At 47.4% G+C, this 18673-nt stretch overlaps 1 protein-coding gene across 2 annotated transcripts; it reads right to left on the reverse strand.

Moving 5' to 3' along the window:
- Positions 1 to 187: 187 nt before the first annotated feature.
- LOC117075520 (histone H4) lies at positions 188 to 9381 on the reverse strand. 2 transcript variants are annotated; one of them, XM_033197974.1, is made up of 2 exons: positions 6453 to 9381; positions 188 to 1041 (listed from the first exon to the last, which is right to left on the reverse strand). In XM_033197974.1, the coding sequence occupies exon 1, from the start codon at positions 6880 to 6882 to the stop codon at positions 6571 to 6573; it is 312 nt and encodes a 103-aa protein (XP_033053865.1). In that variant the 5' UTR covers positions 6883 to 9381; the 3' UTR covers positions 188 to 1041; positions 6453 to 6570. The 2 variants fall into 2 exon arrangements, with proteins under 2 accessions (XP_033053865.1, XP_033053864.1); XM_033197973.1 differs by lacking the exon at positions 188 to 1041 and adding an exon at positions 4925 to 5432 and having other exon boundaries at positions 5709 to 9381.
- Between the last annotated feature and the right edge of the window lie 9292 nt (positions 9382 to 18673).

Raw genomic sequence — 18673 nt, forward strand, 5'->3', positions numbered from 1 at the left:
GCACTTCCGGTCACGCCCCCAACAAAACACCGGGTCGGTTGACAAGTCAGGTCCCCTGCTGCGGTGCCATCTTGAGCTCTGCCGACTTCGGCCAGTTGGCCTATCCGGACTGGCCGGGCTGCGGCCGCTTTCCTGGGCGCCGGCTTGGGGGCTTTGGCGGTCCGGCTCTTCCCGCGCGTGACCGGGGCCCTGCGTGGCTGGGGGAGGCGGGGCAGGAGGGACGGGGCGTCGGTCCCGAGGCCAGGGGTCACCAGGCGGACGCTCAGGGCTCGCGGTCCTGAGAGCGCCTGGCCTTTACGGAAGTGGAGGGCCACACGCCCGTGCTTCGCGCCCAAACCGGCCTCACCCGGCGCGGCCCTCCGGCTGGGGAGGGAAATGACCACCTGGGCCTCGCCGGGGTTCTCCGGGCAAACGTGGGGAGAACTGCGCTGGGGCTGCCGGTGGGGCCCGCGCCACCTCCACCAGCACAGTGTTAACCCCCACATCCTGCCCCTAAGCCAAAATTCCCGGGGGCACGGGGTGTGGGCGGAATTTTGTGAATCTGGGCTTCATCGAGCTGTTCCCTGTCCATGTCCACAGAAGGAGACTCACTCTATTCCAGTGAGGGCACTCGGTCCTCTTAGAAGCTGCATGGTATGTCTGGATTTTCTGTCCAGACTCAGTAGTTCCTTTACATTGTTTTCGTCGGACATGTGGGCAGACGCTGGTCCCCGAGTTCAGATCCTTGGGAAGACAGTAGATCAAACAGGCAGAACGTGGGCCTCCGTTGGGCAAATGAAGTTCCTCACCTTAGGAAAGCGTGACAGGAGGCCTCAGAGGCGATCTCTATAGTCTCTGGGAGCTGGGAAGTCCAAGGCCTCTTAGTGGGAAAGTGAGGCAGGGTCTTGCAGAGCCCACTCTACACAGGGCCAGATACAAATGGCCGTAGAGGTCTTAGGTAACACCTTCTCGGTCATTTATTTCCACCTCAAAGAAGCCAGGGCTTTGGTTTTCTGTTTGTTTCCTCACAGTTGACAGGTTAAAAGCAGTCACTGCAGAGATCTGTGAGAATTAAGAGGGGAGAAGGGAAAATGGAAGAAAACTTCGTTTTGTAAAGCTGCCATTTTGCCTTTCCTGAGGCGTGTTAAGTGAGGAGAGCAGTGTAGGTGAGCCCTGCTGGGGACTGCCACATGTTTCTGCTCCAGAGTCACAGCAATTTCTAGAGCATGCCTCTGGGTCTCTGCGGAGACCCTCAGAACCTGCTTAGGCCCACAGTGCATGGGCGGTATTCTGACTTCAAAAAGTAGTGACCTTCAGAGGTGGGTGGGTCACCCACCATCTCTGCACCCAGCTTCTCAGGCCCAGTAGTGACTGAGCAGAGACTGGAACCTGGGGATGTTGGTGTCAGACATCTAGGTCCTCTGACTGCCCCCACCCCCCGGATCACACTCCTTTCACTCACCAGTCTGGGCACCTCTAAACTCCAGGTCTCCCCGGCTGAATCTCAAAGGAAAATTTCGTGGCATTTTTTTCATATCCAGTCAGGAATAGAATTCATTACATCTTGTGGTCCTGGCACTGTGAAGGCCTGCACTCAGGAATCTGCCAGGATACGGTAAAGAAATACGCTTCCTCTGGCTGGGCACTGTGGCTCACAGCTGTTAATCCTAGCACTTTGGGAGGCGGAGGCGGGCGGATTGCTTGAAGTCAAAAGTTCCAGACCAGCTTGGGAAACTTGGCGAGACCCTGTCTCTACAACAACAACAAAAACAAAAAAGGAAAAAGAAAAAAGAAGTACCTAGCCGGGGGTGGTGTCATTTGCCTGTGGTCCCAGCTACTCGGAAGGCTGAGGTGGGAGAATCACTTAAGCCCGGGAGGCAGAGGCTGCTGTGAGCTCAGACTGTGCCACTGCACTCCAGTGTGGGTGACAAGAGAGTGAGACCCTGTCTCAAACCCACCTCTTCCTCTAATAACTAGCTTCTACGTGGCTACCTTGGTTGCCAGTAAGTCCACTCTGAATCTGTGGCTTTTATGAAGTGAAAAACGTGCTTTGTTCACATTTAATTCTGCCTTAGGCAGGCTAGTGGGGGACAGGTGTGTGTGTGTTTGGAGGGGAACTACGTGGTAAGAGACATGGCCATGTTTACACTGCTTTTTCTTCCTTAGAAGAGGACTTGTCCACTCTCCTGGTCACCCTTATCCTTCTCTAGGTCCCCATCTCGGTCTTCTCATGTCTTTCTCTTCCCCATCAATATTCCTGGTTTCCCCCGTGCTGGCCTTGGCCACCTTCTTTTCTCCCTGCAACTCAAGTGAGATTGACTCCCTGCTTTCCATATTTCTATCCCTTAGCTAAATGGTCCCAAATTGGTATCTTCTGCTGAGACCCTATCCTGAGCTCTACACATTTTGTGTGTGTGTGTCTGTGTGTGTGTGTGTGTGTGTGTGTGAGAGAGAGAGAGAGAGAGAGAGTAACTGGGACTACAGGCACACACCACCAGGCCCGGCTAATTTTTTTTATTTTTTGTAGAGTCAGGATCTCACTGCATTGCCCAGGCTGGTCTCGAAATCCTGGGCTCAAGCCATCCTCCCACCTTGGCCTCCCAAAGTGCTAGGATTATAGACGTGAGCCACTGTGCCTGGCTACACCAATGTTTCTAACTGCCTGGTAGACAGGTCCTTCTGGATGGATACTAGGCACTTCAAACCCAGTTTATTTCCAAAACCACATGCATCCTCTTGCTTTCCAAACCGATTTGTTTCTTTCCACATTCCCCGTCTTCCTGGAAGACACCTTCATTACCCCCATCTGTTCTGGGTCAGGTGTCCCTTCCTCTTGCCCTCTGTGCAAATCTCATGAGTTCCAAATGTTACTAAATCTACCTTCTGATTTTCAATTGTATCACCTTTTCTCCGTCTACCCACGACCATGCCTTAACTGAAGCTCTCGCCAGCTCTGGTCTAGTAGATTACATAGTCAGGCTGGTCTTTCTGCCCTGCCACACTGAGCTTCCATTCTGTAGGAGAGCTATCTTTTTCTTTCTTTTTTTTTTTTTGAGACGGAGTCTCGCTCTGTCGCCCAGGCTGGAGTGCAGTGGCACAATCTCGGCTCACTCCAACCACCGTCTCCCGGGTTCATGCGATTCTCCTGCCTCAGCCTCCAGAGTAGCTGGGACTACAGGTGCGTGTCACCACACCCAGCTAATTTTTATATTTTTAGTAGAAACGGGGTTTCACCATGTTGGCCAGGATGGTCTCAATCTCTTGAGCTCGTGATCTGCCTGCCTTGGCCTCCCAAAGTGCTGGGATTACAGGCATGAGCCACAGTGCCCGGCTCCCTTGCTCTTCTTTGCCCTCATCTCTTTGGGCCCTCCTCCTTGCCTCTGCCCTCTCCTATCTTAATACCCCTTCCCTTCCTTAACCTCTCAGCATTAGGCTGGCAACATTTCTCAGGGTAAGGATTTGTCTTTCTTTATTTCCGTAGTAGCAGTACCCAAGCAATGCCTGGTAACAATAAGTAGAGTTAAATCGTCTCTCAAAAAAACAAAACAAAAAACGAACTACATTGAGTGGGAAAGGCAATACATATATCACCTTTGGTTTCGGTATCACTTCATGGCCTCATTCTTCTTTCACGTAGAACTTTTCATTTGATCCTTAAAATAATCCTGTGAAAAAGGCAGGAATTCTCAGTAAGTGGCCGGGCATGGTGGCTCATGCCTGTAATCCCAGCACTTTGGGAGGCTGAGATGGGTGGATCCCCTGAGGTCAGCAGTTCAAGACCAGCCTGGCCAACACGGTGAAACCCGGTCTCTAATAAAAATACACAAATTAGCTGGGCCTCAAACTAAAGCAAATTTTTACATTTGGGTAAACATCTGGGCAACATATATTCAGGTTTTAAATATTTTTTCATTAAAACAAAAGCTGTTTAAAAAAAAGAAAAAGAGGACAGGCGCAGTGGCTCACGCCTGTAATCCCAGCATTTTGGGAGGCCGAGGAGGGCGGGTCACCTAAAGTCAGGAGTTCGAGACCAGCCTGGCCAACATGGCAAAACCTCCATCTCTACTAAAAATACAAAAATTAGCCCGGCGTGGTCGTGGGCGCCCGTAGTCCCAGCTACGCGGGAGGCTGAGGCAGGAGAATCACTTGAACCCGAGAAGTGGAGGTTGCGGTCAGCCAAGATCGTGCCACTGCATTCCAGCCTGCATGACAGATTGAGACTCCATCTCATAAAAAGAAAGAGGAAGGAAGGAAGGAAGGAAGGAAAGAAATTAAAGAAAAGAAAGAGAAAGAAAGAAAGAGAAAGAAAAAGAGAAACGAAAGAAAGAGAAAGAAAGAAAAAGAAAGAAAGAAAGAAAGAAAAAGAAAGGAAGGGGGGAAGGGAGGGAGGGAGGAAGGAAGGAAGGAAGGAAGGAAGGAAGGAAGGAAGGAAGAAAGAAAGAAAGGAAGAAAGGAAGGAAGGCAGGCTGTTACCTAAGTCAGTGGCTTTCAACCTTTAATGTGTATCAGAATCACCGGGAGGGCTTTTTTAAAGCACCGATTACTATCTCACCCCTCAGTTTCTCATTCAATAGGTCTGGGGTGGGGCCCAAGAGTTTATCCCAGGTGATCAGTGCTGCTAGATGAGAGGCTACATTTTGAGAACAACTAATTCAGGCAATGGATGTGTTTTCTCCCCCACTCCCTTTCTTTATCTTCAAATTTTTGATATCTCCTTTAGTGGATCTTGGTGAGGATCAGATAGATTCATCAGCATTGCCTTTAAAATTAAAAAAAATCAGTGATACTTGAAATAGCAATGCTGGAAATCACAGGTCAGATTTAAAAGGGAAAAGGAAACATCTTGAGCATTACAACCAATATTTCTTACCTGGACATCTTCACAAATGTTATTCTTGCCACTTCCTCCCTGCCCGCACCCCCTTTACTATGTATCTCAGTAGGATGCCAATCATTCTGCCCTTTATTCAGAGTCGGACACAAGCCCCAACGTCCATAGCCAGGTTTTCCTTGGTTTCCCAGCAGCCAGTGACTTCTGTAGCATTAGGATTCCTACAGTAGTTATTGTCTACATTTCTCAGCAATTGAATATGTACTGCCTCTTACTATTGGACTGTTTATTCTTAAATGTGTACAGGTATGGAATTATGTCGTCTATATATTATGCATTTGTTTGTCTTCTCCGTTCTGATGGTAAGCTCCTGGAGGGCAAGTCTTGCATCCACCGCTTTGCTGGCAACCTGATTGGTAAGCTCCTGGAAGGCAAGTCTTGCATCCAGTGCTTTGCGGGCAACCTGATTGCTAAGTACCGTGTTTTAAGCTTAATTCAGTCTCAAGTGTTTGATGCTGATGAGAGCAGCCACATCTGAAAACCAATAAAGCAACTGCTGGTCTATCCTTTGGGAGCTGACAGAATTTCTTCTTCCAAATACATACACAGTAAAATCATAAGCCTAGAATGTTAAAAAAAATATATATATATATTATGGGCTATGCAATGGCTGCAAAACTATAAGGATTAGAAATGTGAACCCACACTTTAATCCAAATTAGGGCAATTTAGAGGTGGTAGTGTAAAGAATAGCTTGCTGTAACATATGCCATGCTGATACAGATTTGGCTTTTGCCTTGTCAAAATTAAATTGTGCTTTCTGTATTGATGGTAGGCACGTTTCTGCAGGTCTCCCATTCTAAGCTACAACAGGCCCTAAGAAGTAGAAGTCACATACCTGAATTAGTGGTGAAGTTGCTTTCAGATCATATCGTTGGTTCACTCTTAAAGAAGGATCACGTTAAAATGTCTCTGCATTTGTATCCTTGCAATGCCACAGCTGAAAGACAGTTATCTCATAGGTCCTTGATTAAATTAGGAGCCTTTTTACTGAACACAAGAAATGATACTTCTCAGGCACTGGGCAGATAGCTTGCTAGAAACTCATTTTTTTAACTGTGTTAAGATTGAGCTGAGTGCGTGGCTGAAGATACCATATAACATGGACCCTTACTAAGGCATCTAGTCCACCCGCTTGTTATGTAGAGGGTAAAATGAAGCCCAGAACAGTCAATCACGAAATCTAAGCCGATCAGGTGGGAAAGCCGGCATCTCTAGAACGAAAATCTAAGGCTGATTCTCCCACTTTGCCTGAGCAAATATAGTGAGATTACCTAGCAAGGCACGTGTAAATTGCCAGTGCCTATTTCTCTGAACCAGATCTGGTGATCGCAAAGACTGACGTGCCCCTCTAGGTGTGCCTATATTCTGCTCCAGAAGAGCAAGCCGAGAAAGGAGTGCTCAAACCTAGAGCACATTCAACCTTTCATATCGATAAAGGCTAAAAAAAAAAAAAAAAAAGCCCAACTAAGTGAAAAAGCCGCTTTCGGTCAACGACTTAAGTCTTTACGGCTGTGAGCGCCATGGGCCACAGTAGCTTTCCGTTAACTTCAGATCCGACTGTCGCCCCACTGCCAGTTACCTTCCAACATCGTTACTGTTGCACTTTATACAGTCAAGTGTCCAGCTCCTCAGATGAGCAAGTGGTCGGCCCTAAAAAGGGCCTTTGGGATCGAAACGTGCAAAGCTGGAGCGGCGGCCTAGCCTCCGAAGCCGTACAGTGTGCGCCCCTGGCGCTTGAGCGCGTACACCACATCCATGGCTGTGACGGTCTTGCGCTTGGCGTGCTCGGTGTAGGTGACTGCGTCCCGAATCACGTTCTCCAGGAACACCTTCAGCACACCGCGGGTCTCCTCGTAAATGAGGCCAGAGATCCGCTTAACGCCGCCACGCCGAGCTAGACGCCGAATGGCAGGCTTGGTGATGCCCTGAATGTTGTCTCTCAGGACCTTGCGGTGGCGCTTAGCGCCCCCTTTGCCTAAGCCTTTTCCACCCTTTCCCCTGCCAGACATGACTGCTACAGCCTGAAAGACAGCTTCTGTCAAGGGAAGCACGCTCTTCGCCTGATATACAAGAGTATCGGACCAGATTGAAAACCGAAAGCGCGCCGGCGGGAAGCTTTCTCAGTTGTCCCCGCCCTCTCGACATTTCGTCATTTCTTTTCTGTTTTTCTCTCCCTCCTCCTCCACTCTGCTCAGGTCCCTCCCACCCTCTTCCCCCCCTCCCCACCCACTACGCCATAGTCCCCGGGAGAATTCAGATCCCAACCAGGGGCTTCCGGATTCTGCAGTGGCTTTGGCCTGTGTCTGGTCTGAGGACGCCCGGAAGGCACTGCACTGAGGCTAAGGGAAAGTTCTTCTGGAGGGAGCCTCAGGTAGAGCAAATGGAGGCCGGAGGCGGGCAGGAGCGCGCCAGCGCAGGATTTAATCCGGACGAGCGGATTCAGAGCCGTGCTTATATAAAGCCTCAGGAAGCGCCGTTCAGACGATGAGGCTAACACCCGAGAGGCCGCCTCGAGAGCGGCGGCGCCAGGGATCTGTGCGCCAAGGGAGGACGGCAGGGAGCAGGTTCGCCATAATTCCTGACTCTAGGCTCTGTTTTGTTGGACCGAGCCACTCTATTTTAGCTCACACGGGAGAATTCTGGCCCTGGGAAAACTGATCTCAGCATGCTGCCAAGCTTTCTCATGGAGGTCAGCGAATCCCAACACGCTGTCGGTCAAAGCAGTGCTGGAAGAAACAAAACAGTTCTCCCTCGGTAGAACTGAGGGGGATTGGTCCAGGGCTCCCGCCGATACCAAAATCCAGGTTGCTCAAGTCTCTCATAGAAAATGGCGTAGTATTTGCACATAACTATGCACATCCTCCCGTGTACTTTAAATGGTCTCTAAATTACTTTGTAACACCAAATCTAATGTAAATGCTATGTAAGTAATTGTTATGCTGTTTTTATTTTTACTAGCTTTTGTTGTACTTTTTTTAAAAAATTCATTTGTTTGATATTTCGATCTTGGGGAACCCGCGTATACGGAGGGCCTGCTACAGAGAAGACTGAGGGATAGTCTGTGCATCCGTTTATACGCATCCTCTAAATCGGCCTTTGTTTTCAGCCAGGATTTAGTGCCCAACTGTGTCCTTTGGAGGCCCCGCATGGAGCTAGCAAAGTTTGCTAAATCGGGTTTTGCAAGAGGACTATCTGCTCCATACTGAGAGTAATTACCACAAACTGCCCTATGAAATTGGTTGGGGTTCTTACTGTTAGCATGTTTATTACTTTATCAGGGCTCTCTGTAGGAGAGTCTGTGAGCAAATGTTCTGGTTTCTGCTGAAAGAATCGTGTTTTGTTGGGGGTTTTTTTCCCCGAAAAATATTATTTTTAGAAACTCTTCTGTGCCCTGTTTAATCTCTCCCTTGGATCCACCTCCTATGTACTCATAAATCGTAAATCTGTATTCAGACTTCTGGACTCGAAACACGTAGATCCACCTCGTGGTTCTTCGGTCATTTTAAGCTCAAAACTCAAAATCTCCCGAAATCAAAATGTTGAAATTTATCATCTCCAGGGTGTGACTCACGGGGGATGAGGGGAGCAATTCTCTCCCTCCCCGCATAAAGCTGGTTCTCCTGTCTGCTCATTGAACGGTTCCACTACGCATCACAGCATCTACATGCCTAAACCAACACCCCAGCATTGGCATCAGACATCTTCCTCTCCCTTGGCTGCTTCAGGACAGAGAAGAAACATGCTTGCCCTTTTCTGACTCTTTAGTAACTCTCGCCGAATCTCTCACATTATTTTACATCTCTTTACATCTTAGTACTCCCCCATCTTGGCTGTGTGTTCCTTACTGGCAGTGATTTTTGTGTATTCATTTTTGTAAACTGACACTTAGTTCAGTGTCCAATATAAGCTCAATAATAGTTAATAAAAGGAAAAGTTCCTGCATCTGATTGCTTTTAAACACCGTTAGAAAAGACATAGCCAAATTGCAGCATGATAAAACAACCACAAAACAAGGCTGAGAGGAGTGGTGATTTCTGGTGTCAGCGGGCACAGGACCCTGGGCAGAATCAGAGATACGGGGTCTATTCAGTTCCCTTTTTAAGGGGATCAGGACATGCTACCTCCAAATGTGCCAGTTTCGACTTAAGAATTATTTTCAGCTGAAATAAACAGCTAAAATCCCTTACCTGTTTAATAGCAGATCCTCCTCGCAAATCTCAAATTTTTAACTCAGTTGTCATAAATCTTCTTCAGGACTAGAAGCAAATCTAATCTCAGAGATGAAAAGTAGTCATCACACCCAAATAGACATTGTCACAAGACTCGAATCTCCCATCTATTCTAAGGGACCATTTATCTTTTCAAAAGTCATTTGGTTTTCCATATGTCCTTTATTCCTCCTCCTTTTCCCCTGCTGTTAGTAGATCCCAAATTCTAACCACCCCTTTGAGTTACTCATCTCAGAGTGCTCCCATGTATACACTTTTTTTTTTTTTTTGATTCAGAGTCTTACTCTGTCACCCAGGCTGGAGTGCAGTGGTACAATCTCGGTTTAAACCCCCAAGTCTGTGGTGTTTTGTTATAGTTCCTCTAGAAACTAATATAGGATTCATGGTCTGCCAAAGTCCCATTCCCTGCTCAGACCGACAATGGATGGTGGGATCCTTTGTGATATGTACTCTGTGAGTTAGAAGTAGCAACTTAGAGCTGTTGAGGACAATACCTTTGCACCCAGTACCTCATCCACTGAATTTTATTTTCAAAGATATAGTCTGAAACTCTCAGAGGGTGAGTGCCTTTCCAGTGTGTCAGAGCCATTAGTGGCTGGGCAGACCACTGAGCATGTAGATTTCTAGGTCAGCGCCCTCTCCCCAAAGAATCATACTCCCTGGTTGAACTGAAGCTAAATCGGGTTTTAAACTAGACAGATGCCAACCAACTTAAAATTCGAAAGACACCAAGACCTGTCCATGGCCCTGGGATTTGAGGACAACCTGTGCATGTCATGGCTATGGCAGTTCAGGGGTCTCTGGCTTAGTGGCGATGTCTATGTCCTACCTTCACCCTTCTCACTCTTCCACCCCCATCTGCCCCTCCTATGACAATGGAGTGCTCATTCCCCAAATTCAGCACCGTGAAAGAGAGAAAGGAACACTGGATAGTCTAAGACCTGGTCTTGGCTTGTGTGAGACAGTGGAGGCCTCACTACTTGGTCTTTTCGGTTTACTGTCAAAAGGTTGAAGCTGGGGCCTTGACTGCCTCCTGTTCTCTGTTCCAGGGATGCTATACAATAGAAGTTTTGGGTCTTGACCATGGAAAGGTCCCATGAATTCTCCACTCAGCCCAGCTGAGCCCCCTGCTCTCACATTGGGTGAGGAAACGATAGGCAGTGCGAACAGGCATATGCACACTCACTGAGGAAGTGCAGCCTGTCTGACCCAATCTCTCTCACCCAGCCTAGGCAGGACACTGTTTCCTTAACTATCAGCAGCTATCTTGGGGATTTCCCCGCGGGGCCAGGGCAACAGGATCTGGTTCTCACCGTGACCATGGTCTGGAAGGACCATGAGGAATTCTCCAGTGCTGTCAGGGTTTCCCATACTGTCACAGACAGTTGAGTAACAGCTTTGACACCTTTTGGTCATAGGACAAAGTTAACACTGCTGCCACTATCCTGTGAAGGCCAAACTTCCTAGGCCCCATAGGAAACTTTTGGAATGTCTTCTTTGGGTTGAGAAACTGGGGCAAAGTAGGACCCAATTTTTTCATGTCAATATCAAAATGTAAGCATTTCAGGTGCACAGAGTTCCGCACTTTCAGATTGGTCTTAAAGAAAAGAAAATCGGCCGGGCGCGGTGGCTCAAGCCTGTAATCCCAGCACTTTGGGAGGCCGAGGCAGGTGGATCCCCTGAGGTCAGGAGTTCGAGACCATCCTGGCTAACACGGTGAAACCCCGTCTCTACTAAAAAAATACAAAAAAACTAGCTGGGCGAGGTATCGGGCACCTGTAGTCCCAGCTACTCGGGAGGCTGAGGCAGGAGAATGGCGTAACCCCGGGAGGCGGAACTTGCAGTGAGCCAAGATCCGGCCACTGCACTCCAACCTGGGCGACAGAGCGAGACTCCGTCTCAAAAAAAAAAAAAGAAAGAAAGAAAGAAAGAAAATTGCCGGGCGCGGTGGCTCACGCCTGTAATTCCAGCACTTTGGGAAGCCGAGGCGGGCAGATCACCTGAGGTCAGGAGTTCGAGACCAGCCTGACCAACATGGTGAAACCCCATCTCTACTAAAAATACAAAAAAAAAAAAAAAATTAGCTGGACTTGTTGGTGGGCACCTGTAATCCCACCTACTCAGGAGGATAAGGCACCAGAATCGCTTGGACCCGGGAGGCGGAGGTTGCAGTGAGCTGAGATCGCACCATTGCACTCCAAACTGGGTGACAAAAGCAATACTCCATCTCAAAACAAACAGAAGAAAGAAAGAAAAGAAAGGAAAGAAAGAAAAAAAAGAAGGAAAGAAGGAAGGAAGGAAGGAAGGAAGGAAGGAAGCAGAGAAAGAAAGAAAGAAAGAAAGAAAGAGAAAGAAAGAGGGAGAAAGAGAGAAAGAAAGAAAATCAAGTAAAGAGCAATTCACATTCTCTTGAAAATTCTCATTACATCCAGCCTAGTTCCAGGGAAGCCCTGCCATGAAACCGGTATTGTTACTTAGACTTAGGGTCCTTTGATCAGAGTTGATGATGTCCTCAGCTAAGTCAATGCTAGGAGTGGACAGAGATGAAGTGATGGATGTGACAGAATTGTAGAATGTAGATTTAATAAGATTTGGTATTTTAGGGCGGGGCATGATGGCTCATGCCTCTAATCCCAGCACTTTGTGAGGCCAAGGTGGGCCAATCACATGAGGTCAGGAGTTCAAGACCAGCCTGGCCAACACAGTGAAACCTCCTCTCTACTACAAATACAAAAGTTGGCCAGGCACGGTGGCTCATGCCTGTAATCCCAGCACTTTGGGAGGCCGAGGCGGGGGGATCATGAGGTCAGGAGATGGAGACCATCCTGGCTAACACGGTGAAACCCCGTCTCTACTACAGATACAAAAAATTAGCCGGGCGTGGTGGCAGGTGCCTGTAGTCCCAGCTACTCAGGAGGCTGAGGCAGGAGAATGGCGTCAGCCCGGGAGGCAGAGCCTGCAGCGAGACCAGATTGCACCACTGCACTCCAGCCTAGGCGACAGAGCAAGACTCCATCTCAGAATAAAAAAAAAAAAAAAAAAAAAAAAAATCAGCCAGGCGTGGTGGCACACACCTGTAGTCCCAGCTACTCGGGAGGCTGAGGCAGGAGAATTGCTAGAACCAGGGTGGTGGAGGTTGCAGTGAGCCAAGATCGTGCCACTGCACTCTAGCCTGGGCGACAGAGTGAGACTTCATCTCAAAAAAAAAAAAAAAAAAAAATTGGTGATTTAGGCATTTGGAGAATGCAGGCAACAAAGGTTCTTCTGGCCTGAGGAGCTATGGGGTTGATGTTACATTTTAGTAACATGGAGAATGCAGAGAGAAGAAATTGCTTTTCTTTTTGTTTTTGTTTTTTTGAGACAGAGTCTCTCTCGGTTGCCCAGGCTGGAGTGCGGTGGAAAGATCTCTGCTCACTGCAACTTACGCCTCTCGGGTTCAAGCGATTCTCCTGCCTCAGCCTCCCAAGTAGCTGGGATTATAGGCGCCTGCCACCACGCCCAGCTAATTTTTTGTATTTTTAGTAGAGACGGGGGTTTCACCGTGTTGGCCGGGCTGGTCTCGAACCCCTGACCTCAAGTGAGACAACCGCCTTGGCCTCCCAAAGTGCTGGAATTACAGGCATGAACCACCACGCCCAGACAGAAATTGCTTTTGAAAGCAAAAAGATGCATAAAGTCCCTCCCGACATTGAAAATTGAGATTGTTGTTCTCTATCTAGGAGAACACATCCACCAGTTGTTATTACTGGAATCAGTAAAGGGTCTCAGCTGGAGATACTTGTCAGTAAGCCCTCAGCAAATCGATAAGGAAAACGAAAGGCAGGGAATTTGATGAGATCTTCGCAGGGGTTAGGGAGAAAAGAAGAAGACTGAGACAGGCACCCTGGGCAAGCAGGAACATTGATGGGAGTTGGTAGATTAGGAGAATACCAAGAGACAGAGGATAGCTGGAAAGGGATGAGGACCACCAGAAGAGAATATGTCCCAAGGAGGCAAAGGAGGTGTCAACAGGGTCATATTGTGCACCAAAGTTCAGAAATAATGATTATAACTTAACATTCCTTAAGCTCAGGGACTGCTGACTATGCTTCCTATTTTATGTCTTATACATCACCACAACAATCCTGCAAGGAAGGCAGATGTTTTATCATTCTCACTTTACAGACTAGGAACCTTTGAGTATTTTGTCCAAGTTCCCAAAACTATTAAGTGTCAGGGCCAGGGACTGTGTCCAAAGTGCGAGGTCTCCAAAGTTCATGTGCTTGGGCAGAAAACACCCACCGAGAAGCTTGTACTGGAAGCTCAGAAAGGAAGTGACAGGAGGCATTGTGATACACACGGTTGAGGGCCTCACTGCTTCTCCTGACTTCTCTACCTTTTCAGACAGCATTCTTCTCAGGTTCTAACAAGTTTACCCTCCACTCTGGTTTAGCAGTCCCTCCCAGATTCATTTATCCTTCCAGTTCCCTGCGAAATTCTGAGTGCCGTCAGAACGGGCATTTTGCCTTCTTCATCTCTCCAAGTCAGCATCCTGGAGCATAGTAGATGATCAGGAAGTGCCTGGTTGCCCTAATTCCACTGGCCTCTGAATTCTCACTCAAAAGGGCATAATACCAGGCCCCTCCTAGGTTTCAAAGAATTCTCAGGAATTTGCAGGCCAGAAGCAAGTATAACCTGGACTCTGGAAGGAACTTCCTCCAGGTTGGCCCCAGAAGAGGGAGGGGTAGCTGCCCTGAGCTGTACCCCTTGCCTACAAGTTGCTACAGTCCACCATCAGGCTAGTTGTGTAGCCTTAGCTGAAGGCAGAGTTCCCCTTGGTGCTCAAAGAGAAATACTTTAGGGAGGAGTGCACATTTGGAGTAGACTGAATAATAGCCCCACAGAGATACCCGCATCCCAATCCTTGGAATCTGTGAATATGTTACCTTATATGGCGGAGGAACTTTGCAAATGTGAATAAATTAAGGACCTTGAGATAAAGAACTTATCCTGGATTACTGAGATGAGCCCCTCATATAATCACATGAGTCCTTAGAGAGACGAGAGGGTCAATCAGGGAGAAGGGGGTGTGATGACAGAAGCAGACATTAGAGTGATCTGTCCAGGTGCTAAAAAATGCCAGTTTCTAGAAGCTGGAAGATTCAAAAAATGGATTATATACCTGGAGGCTCCAGAACAAACCAGTCCTTCAGACATTTGTTTTAGCCCCTTAAAAGTTATGTGGGGCTTCTGACCTCCAGAATGATAAGAGAATAAATTTGTGTGGTTTTTGTTGTTGTTGTTGTTGTTGTTGTTTTGTTTCTTTTGTTTTTTTTTTTTTTTTTTTTTTGAGATGGAGTTTCGCTCTTGTTGCCTATTCTGGAGTGCAATGGCGTGATGTCAGCTCACTGCATCCTCTGCCTCCCAGGTTCAAGCAATTCTCCTGCCTTAGCCTCCTGAGTAGCTGGGATTGCAGGCACGTGCCACAATACCCGGCTAAGTTTTGTATTTTTAGGAGAGAGGGGTTTTCACCATGTTGGTCAGGCTGGTCTCGAACTCCTGACCTCAGGTGATCCACCCGCCTCGGCCTCCCAAAGTGCTGGGATTACAGGCGTGAGCCACCACGCCCGGCAAATCTGTGTTGTTCTAAACCACTAAGTTTATGATAACTTATCAATGCAACACTAGAAAACGAATACACCGTTCTTACAAGAGCCGCTAGGCTCTTTTTATTTGACGGGGGGCGGGGAGGGGTGAGATTTGAGTGTCATCAGGAGCAGAGTATGAGGTATACTTGGAGGGAAAGAGAAAAGGAAGTCAGAGGCAGCAGAGGTGAAAAGGAGATCAGGAATGGGAAGTCGGGGGCCCCACAGTGAACCTTTCCTTATGGCTGACTAGGCTCCTTCATGGGCCTGGCCAGCCGCCTTCACCTGCTCAGCCCAGAATTTCTAGAGAGATCTGTTGTCTTTGCAAGTGGCACTGAGCTCTCCTAGACAATTACTGGCCTCCCACAGCCATGGACCTCTGTAGAGCTCCCTGGGGTCATCCAGGGCAGGAGGGTGACAGGCTGGCTTCACCGTGGTCATACAGCAGAAGTGGCAAGCTCTTCTTGCTCTTGAGGAAAGCTCACACCCAGATTGTTGCAAGGATGTTGTACATGTTGAGCATCCCTAATCTGAAAATCCGAAACCCTATGCTCCAAAATCTGAACAATTTTGTGCACTAATGTGGTGCCTCAGTGGAAAATGCCACACCTGACCTCACACAATGGGTCATACAATGTATAGCTTATTCAGGGTGCCCAAGGAAAGAAAAAAAAAGGCCCTCCCAGCCCCTTTCCACTGAGACGTATCTTTTTTGCACATGCCCGGTTTCCCCAACGTGCACACACTCACAAAGGGTCATAAAATGGCATGTGTGCAGGCCAGTGTCATCAACAGCACGTTCCCCATAATGCCCCACGTAGGAGCCAAGACCTATGTGCCTTACTCACTGTGGGTATTTTTTGTTTGTTTGTTTGTTTATTCTCTACTCTGTGGTATAAAGATATTGTTGAAAATATGAAAAAGGCCTGCAGATACCCCATGAGTGACAGTGATTTTAAAAGAGAAGAAGCAAGGCCAGGCACGGTGACTCACGCCTGTGATTCCAGCACTTTGCAAGGCTGAGGCAGCTGGATCACTTGAGGTCAGGAGTTCGAGACCAGCCTGACCAACATGGTGAAACCCCGTCTCTACTAAAAATACAATATTTAGCCAGGCGTGGCAGCACGTGCCTGTAGTCCCAGCAACTCGGGAGGCTGAGGCAGGAGAATCACTTGAATCCAGGAGGCGGAGGTTGCAGTGACCTGAGATTATGCCATTGCACTCCAGCCTGGGCGACAGAGCAAGACTCTGTCTCAAAAAAAAAAGGGGGTGAGGGCCGGGCGCAGTGGCTCAAGCCTGTAATCCCAGCACTTTGGGAGGCCGAGAAGGGCGGATCACGAGGTCAAGAGATCGAGACCATCCTGGCTAACACGGTGAAACCCCGTCTCTACTAAAAATACAAAAATCTAGCCGGGCGAGGTGGTGGGCGCCTGTAGTCCCAGCTACTCGGGAGGCTGAGGCAGGAGAATGGCGTAAACCCGGGAGGCAGAGCTTGCAGTGAGCTGAGATCCGGCCACTGCACTCCAGCCTGGGCGACAGAGCGAGACTCCGTCTCAAAAAAAAAAAAAAAAAAAAAAAAAAAAGGGGGGGGTGAGGAGAGAAAACATTTATGTTTACCTATAGTACAGAAAGTCAAGTTGTTGGAGAAAATGGAGCACAGTGTAAGTGTTATTAAGGTATTTATGAAACATAGATGGATTTCGTGTTCAGTCTTGGGTCCCATCCCCAATATATCTCATTATATATATGCAAATATTCCAAAATCTGAGACCGGAAACACTCTCAGTCCCAAGCATTTCAGATAAGGGATACTCAACCCGTGTTAGTTTCCTAGGGCTGCCATAACAAATGACCACAAACTTGGTAGCTGAAAACAACAGAACTGTATTCTTCCACAGTTCTGAAGACCAGAAGTCTGAAATAAAGTACCATGCTCCCTCTAAAGGCTCTCAGGGTGAATATAGACATGAACTTTAGGGAACATATTCAACCCACTACAGGTCCTGAGCACTAAGCCTTGTGGGAGGACACTCTGGAAGCAGGTCCAGACTTCCCCTGGTCTTGCCTCTTCAGAGCCTGTGCACTCTCTACCTCCAAAAGGCCCTTCTATCAGTCACTTACACCTGAGTATAAAACTAAGCATCAAAGCTGTGCAATTTTGGCCAACCCTCCTGTGTTCATGAGTGTAGGTGTTGGGGAACAGGCTGTGTCTCCACTTGGGGAACTCACGGGGCAGGACAGGAAGATGTTGGTAGTCCTTGACCAGATACTTCCTATAATAATGAAAAGCCTGAATGGTTGGGCGGCTGGCAGACTGTGGCCTGCATTTACTTGCCTGGGGAAAGCTGGAAGGAAAGAAGACATGAGGCTAAAATAGAGGCTCAGTGTCTTAGTTTCAATATCTGTAAAACAGTAACAATAAATACACATACCTCATAGGATTAGTGCAGGGATAAATTGCTATACAGTCCATACAAAGTACTTGGAGCAGAGTCTCAACATGACAATAAATCAATAGTTATTAGCAATTTCATTATTTTTATGATAAACATTAATTCATAGAACATATATTCTAGATCTTTCCCTTGGAAATGTTACCATCATGCTGGGAAATAGACAAGCACGTGGAAAAAAATGGGTAAATTATCTAATCTCTAGATGCTAATTATGTAGAGATTTTTTTAGACTATGTGGCCAAGCCAGCAGGAATAATTGGGTTCCTAAGAGCTTCACAATTCACAGAAACCTTTCACTAACAGCCTCTCATTTGAGTCCACAACAACCCTGGAAAGAAGAAAAGGCTTTTACCCTATTTTACAGATAAGGAAGTTTCTGGTAAAGATTAGACACTGGGAAATGTGAGTTACTGGGCTAAAACATGGCCAAGGTGGAATTTGGGCCTAGGTTTTGTGTTTTGCTTTTTTTTTTTTTTTTTTGTATTAGATTCGATGCTTCAGGAGAAAGTGATACATGGAATGGATACAAATAATATCAATATGTGTACAGTACAGCCCACTGTCCTGACCTCAGTCTACAGTAAGAAATACATTTACATTGGCCGGGGACTGTGGCTCACGCCTGTAATCCCAGCATTCTGGGAGGCCGAGGCGGGTGGATCACAAGGTCAGGAGATCAAGACCATCCTGGTTAACATGGTGAAAACCCATCTCTACTAAAAATAAAAATAAAATATTAGCCGGGCATGGGTGGCAGGCGCCTGTAGTCCCAGCTACTCAGGAGGCTGAAGCAGAATGGCGTGAACATGGGAGGCGGAGCTTGCAGTGAGTCAAGATCTGCCAGTGCACTCCAGCCTGGGCGACAGAGCGAGACTCCGTCTCAAAAAACTAAAAAATAAATAAAATAAAATATAGATTAAAGGGAGGGAAAATAAGAAAGTAAGATATAAAACACATTACCACTAACATGCACTTCGAGAAGCAGAAATTCGCTAGGACTGAGAAAATAAAAACCTGTTCTGCCATTCATTAGGCTGCACTAACAGAGATAAAGCTAGCCCAGAAATAACAGAAAACATTCTTCTCCCAAGGGCATGCTACAGCTATAAAGGCTCATAAGTCCCCTCTCTCCTTTCTTATTCACTGAGAAACTTGTGCTCAAAATCACAGACCATCAGAACTTTGGCTGCTTGAAATCATATCAAGCAACAATGAAGCATCCCCCTCCTCCAATGAAGGACCTAAGCCACCTTGACACAAAAAACAGCAGTAATTTTCAACCCAGGTGCAAAACTTCAAGTGAGGGATTTCTGAACACAGCATTCCACCTCTATCTCAACTTCGTAGTTTCCAAGGAAACAAGACCCTGGATCCACTTCAAAGTCCCATCCTATGCCTATGCTTTCACACAACCCTGTTTTGCTTTGAGCCTATGAACACTACACTCCACTCTTCTCCCAAAATCAATGATAACTCCAATTTTCCTCTTGT

This window comes from Trachypithecus francoisi, unplaced genomic scaffold (assembly GCF_009764315.1).
Source record: "Trachypithecus francoisi isolate TF-2019V2 unplaced genomic scaffold, Tfra_2.0 Lachesis_group5, whole genome shotgun sequence".
Taxonomy (NCBI): Eukaryota; Metazoa; Chordata; class Mammalia; order Primates; family Cercopithecidae; genus Trachypithecus; species Trachypithecus francoisi.

What these genes read in the sequence shown, in the direction of transcription:
- LOC117075520 (XM_033197974.1), bottom strand. Translation starts at nt 6,882, where the DNA reads ATGTCTGGCAGGGGAAAGGGTGGAAAAGGCTTAGGCAAAGGGGGCGCT.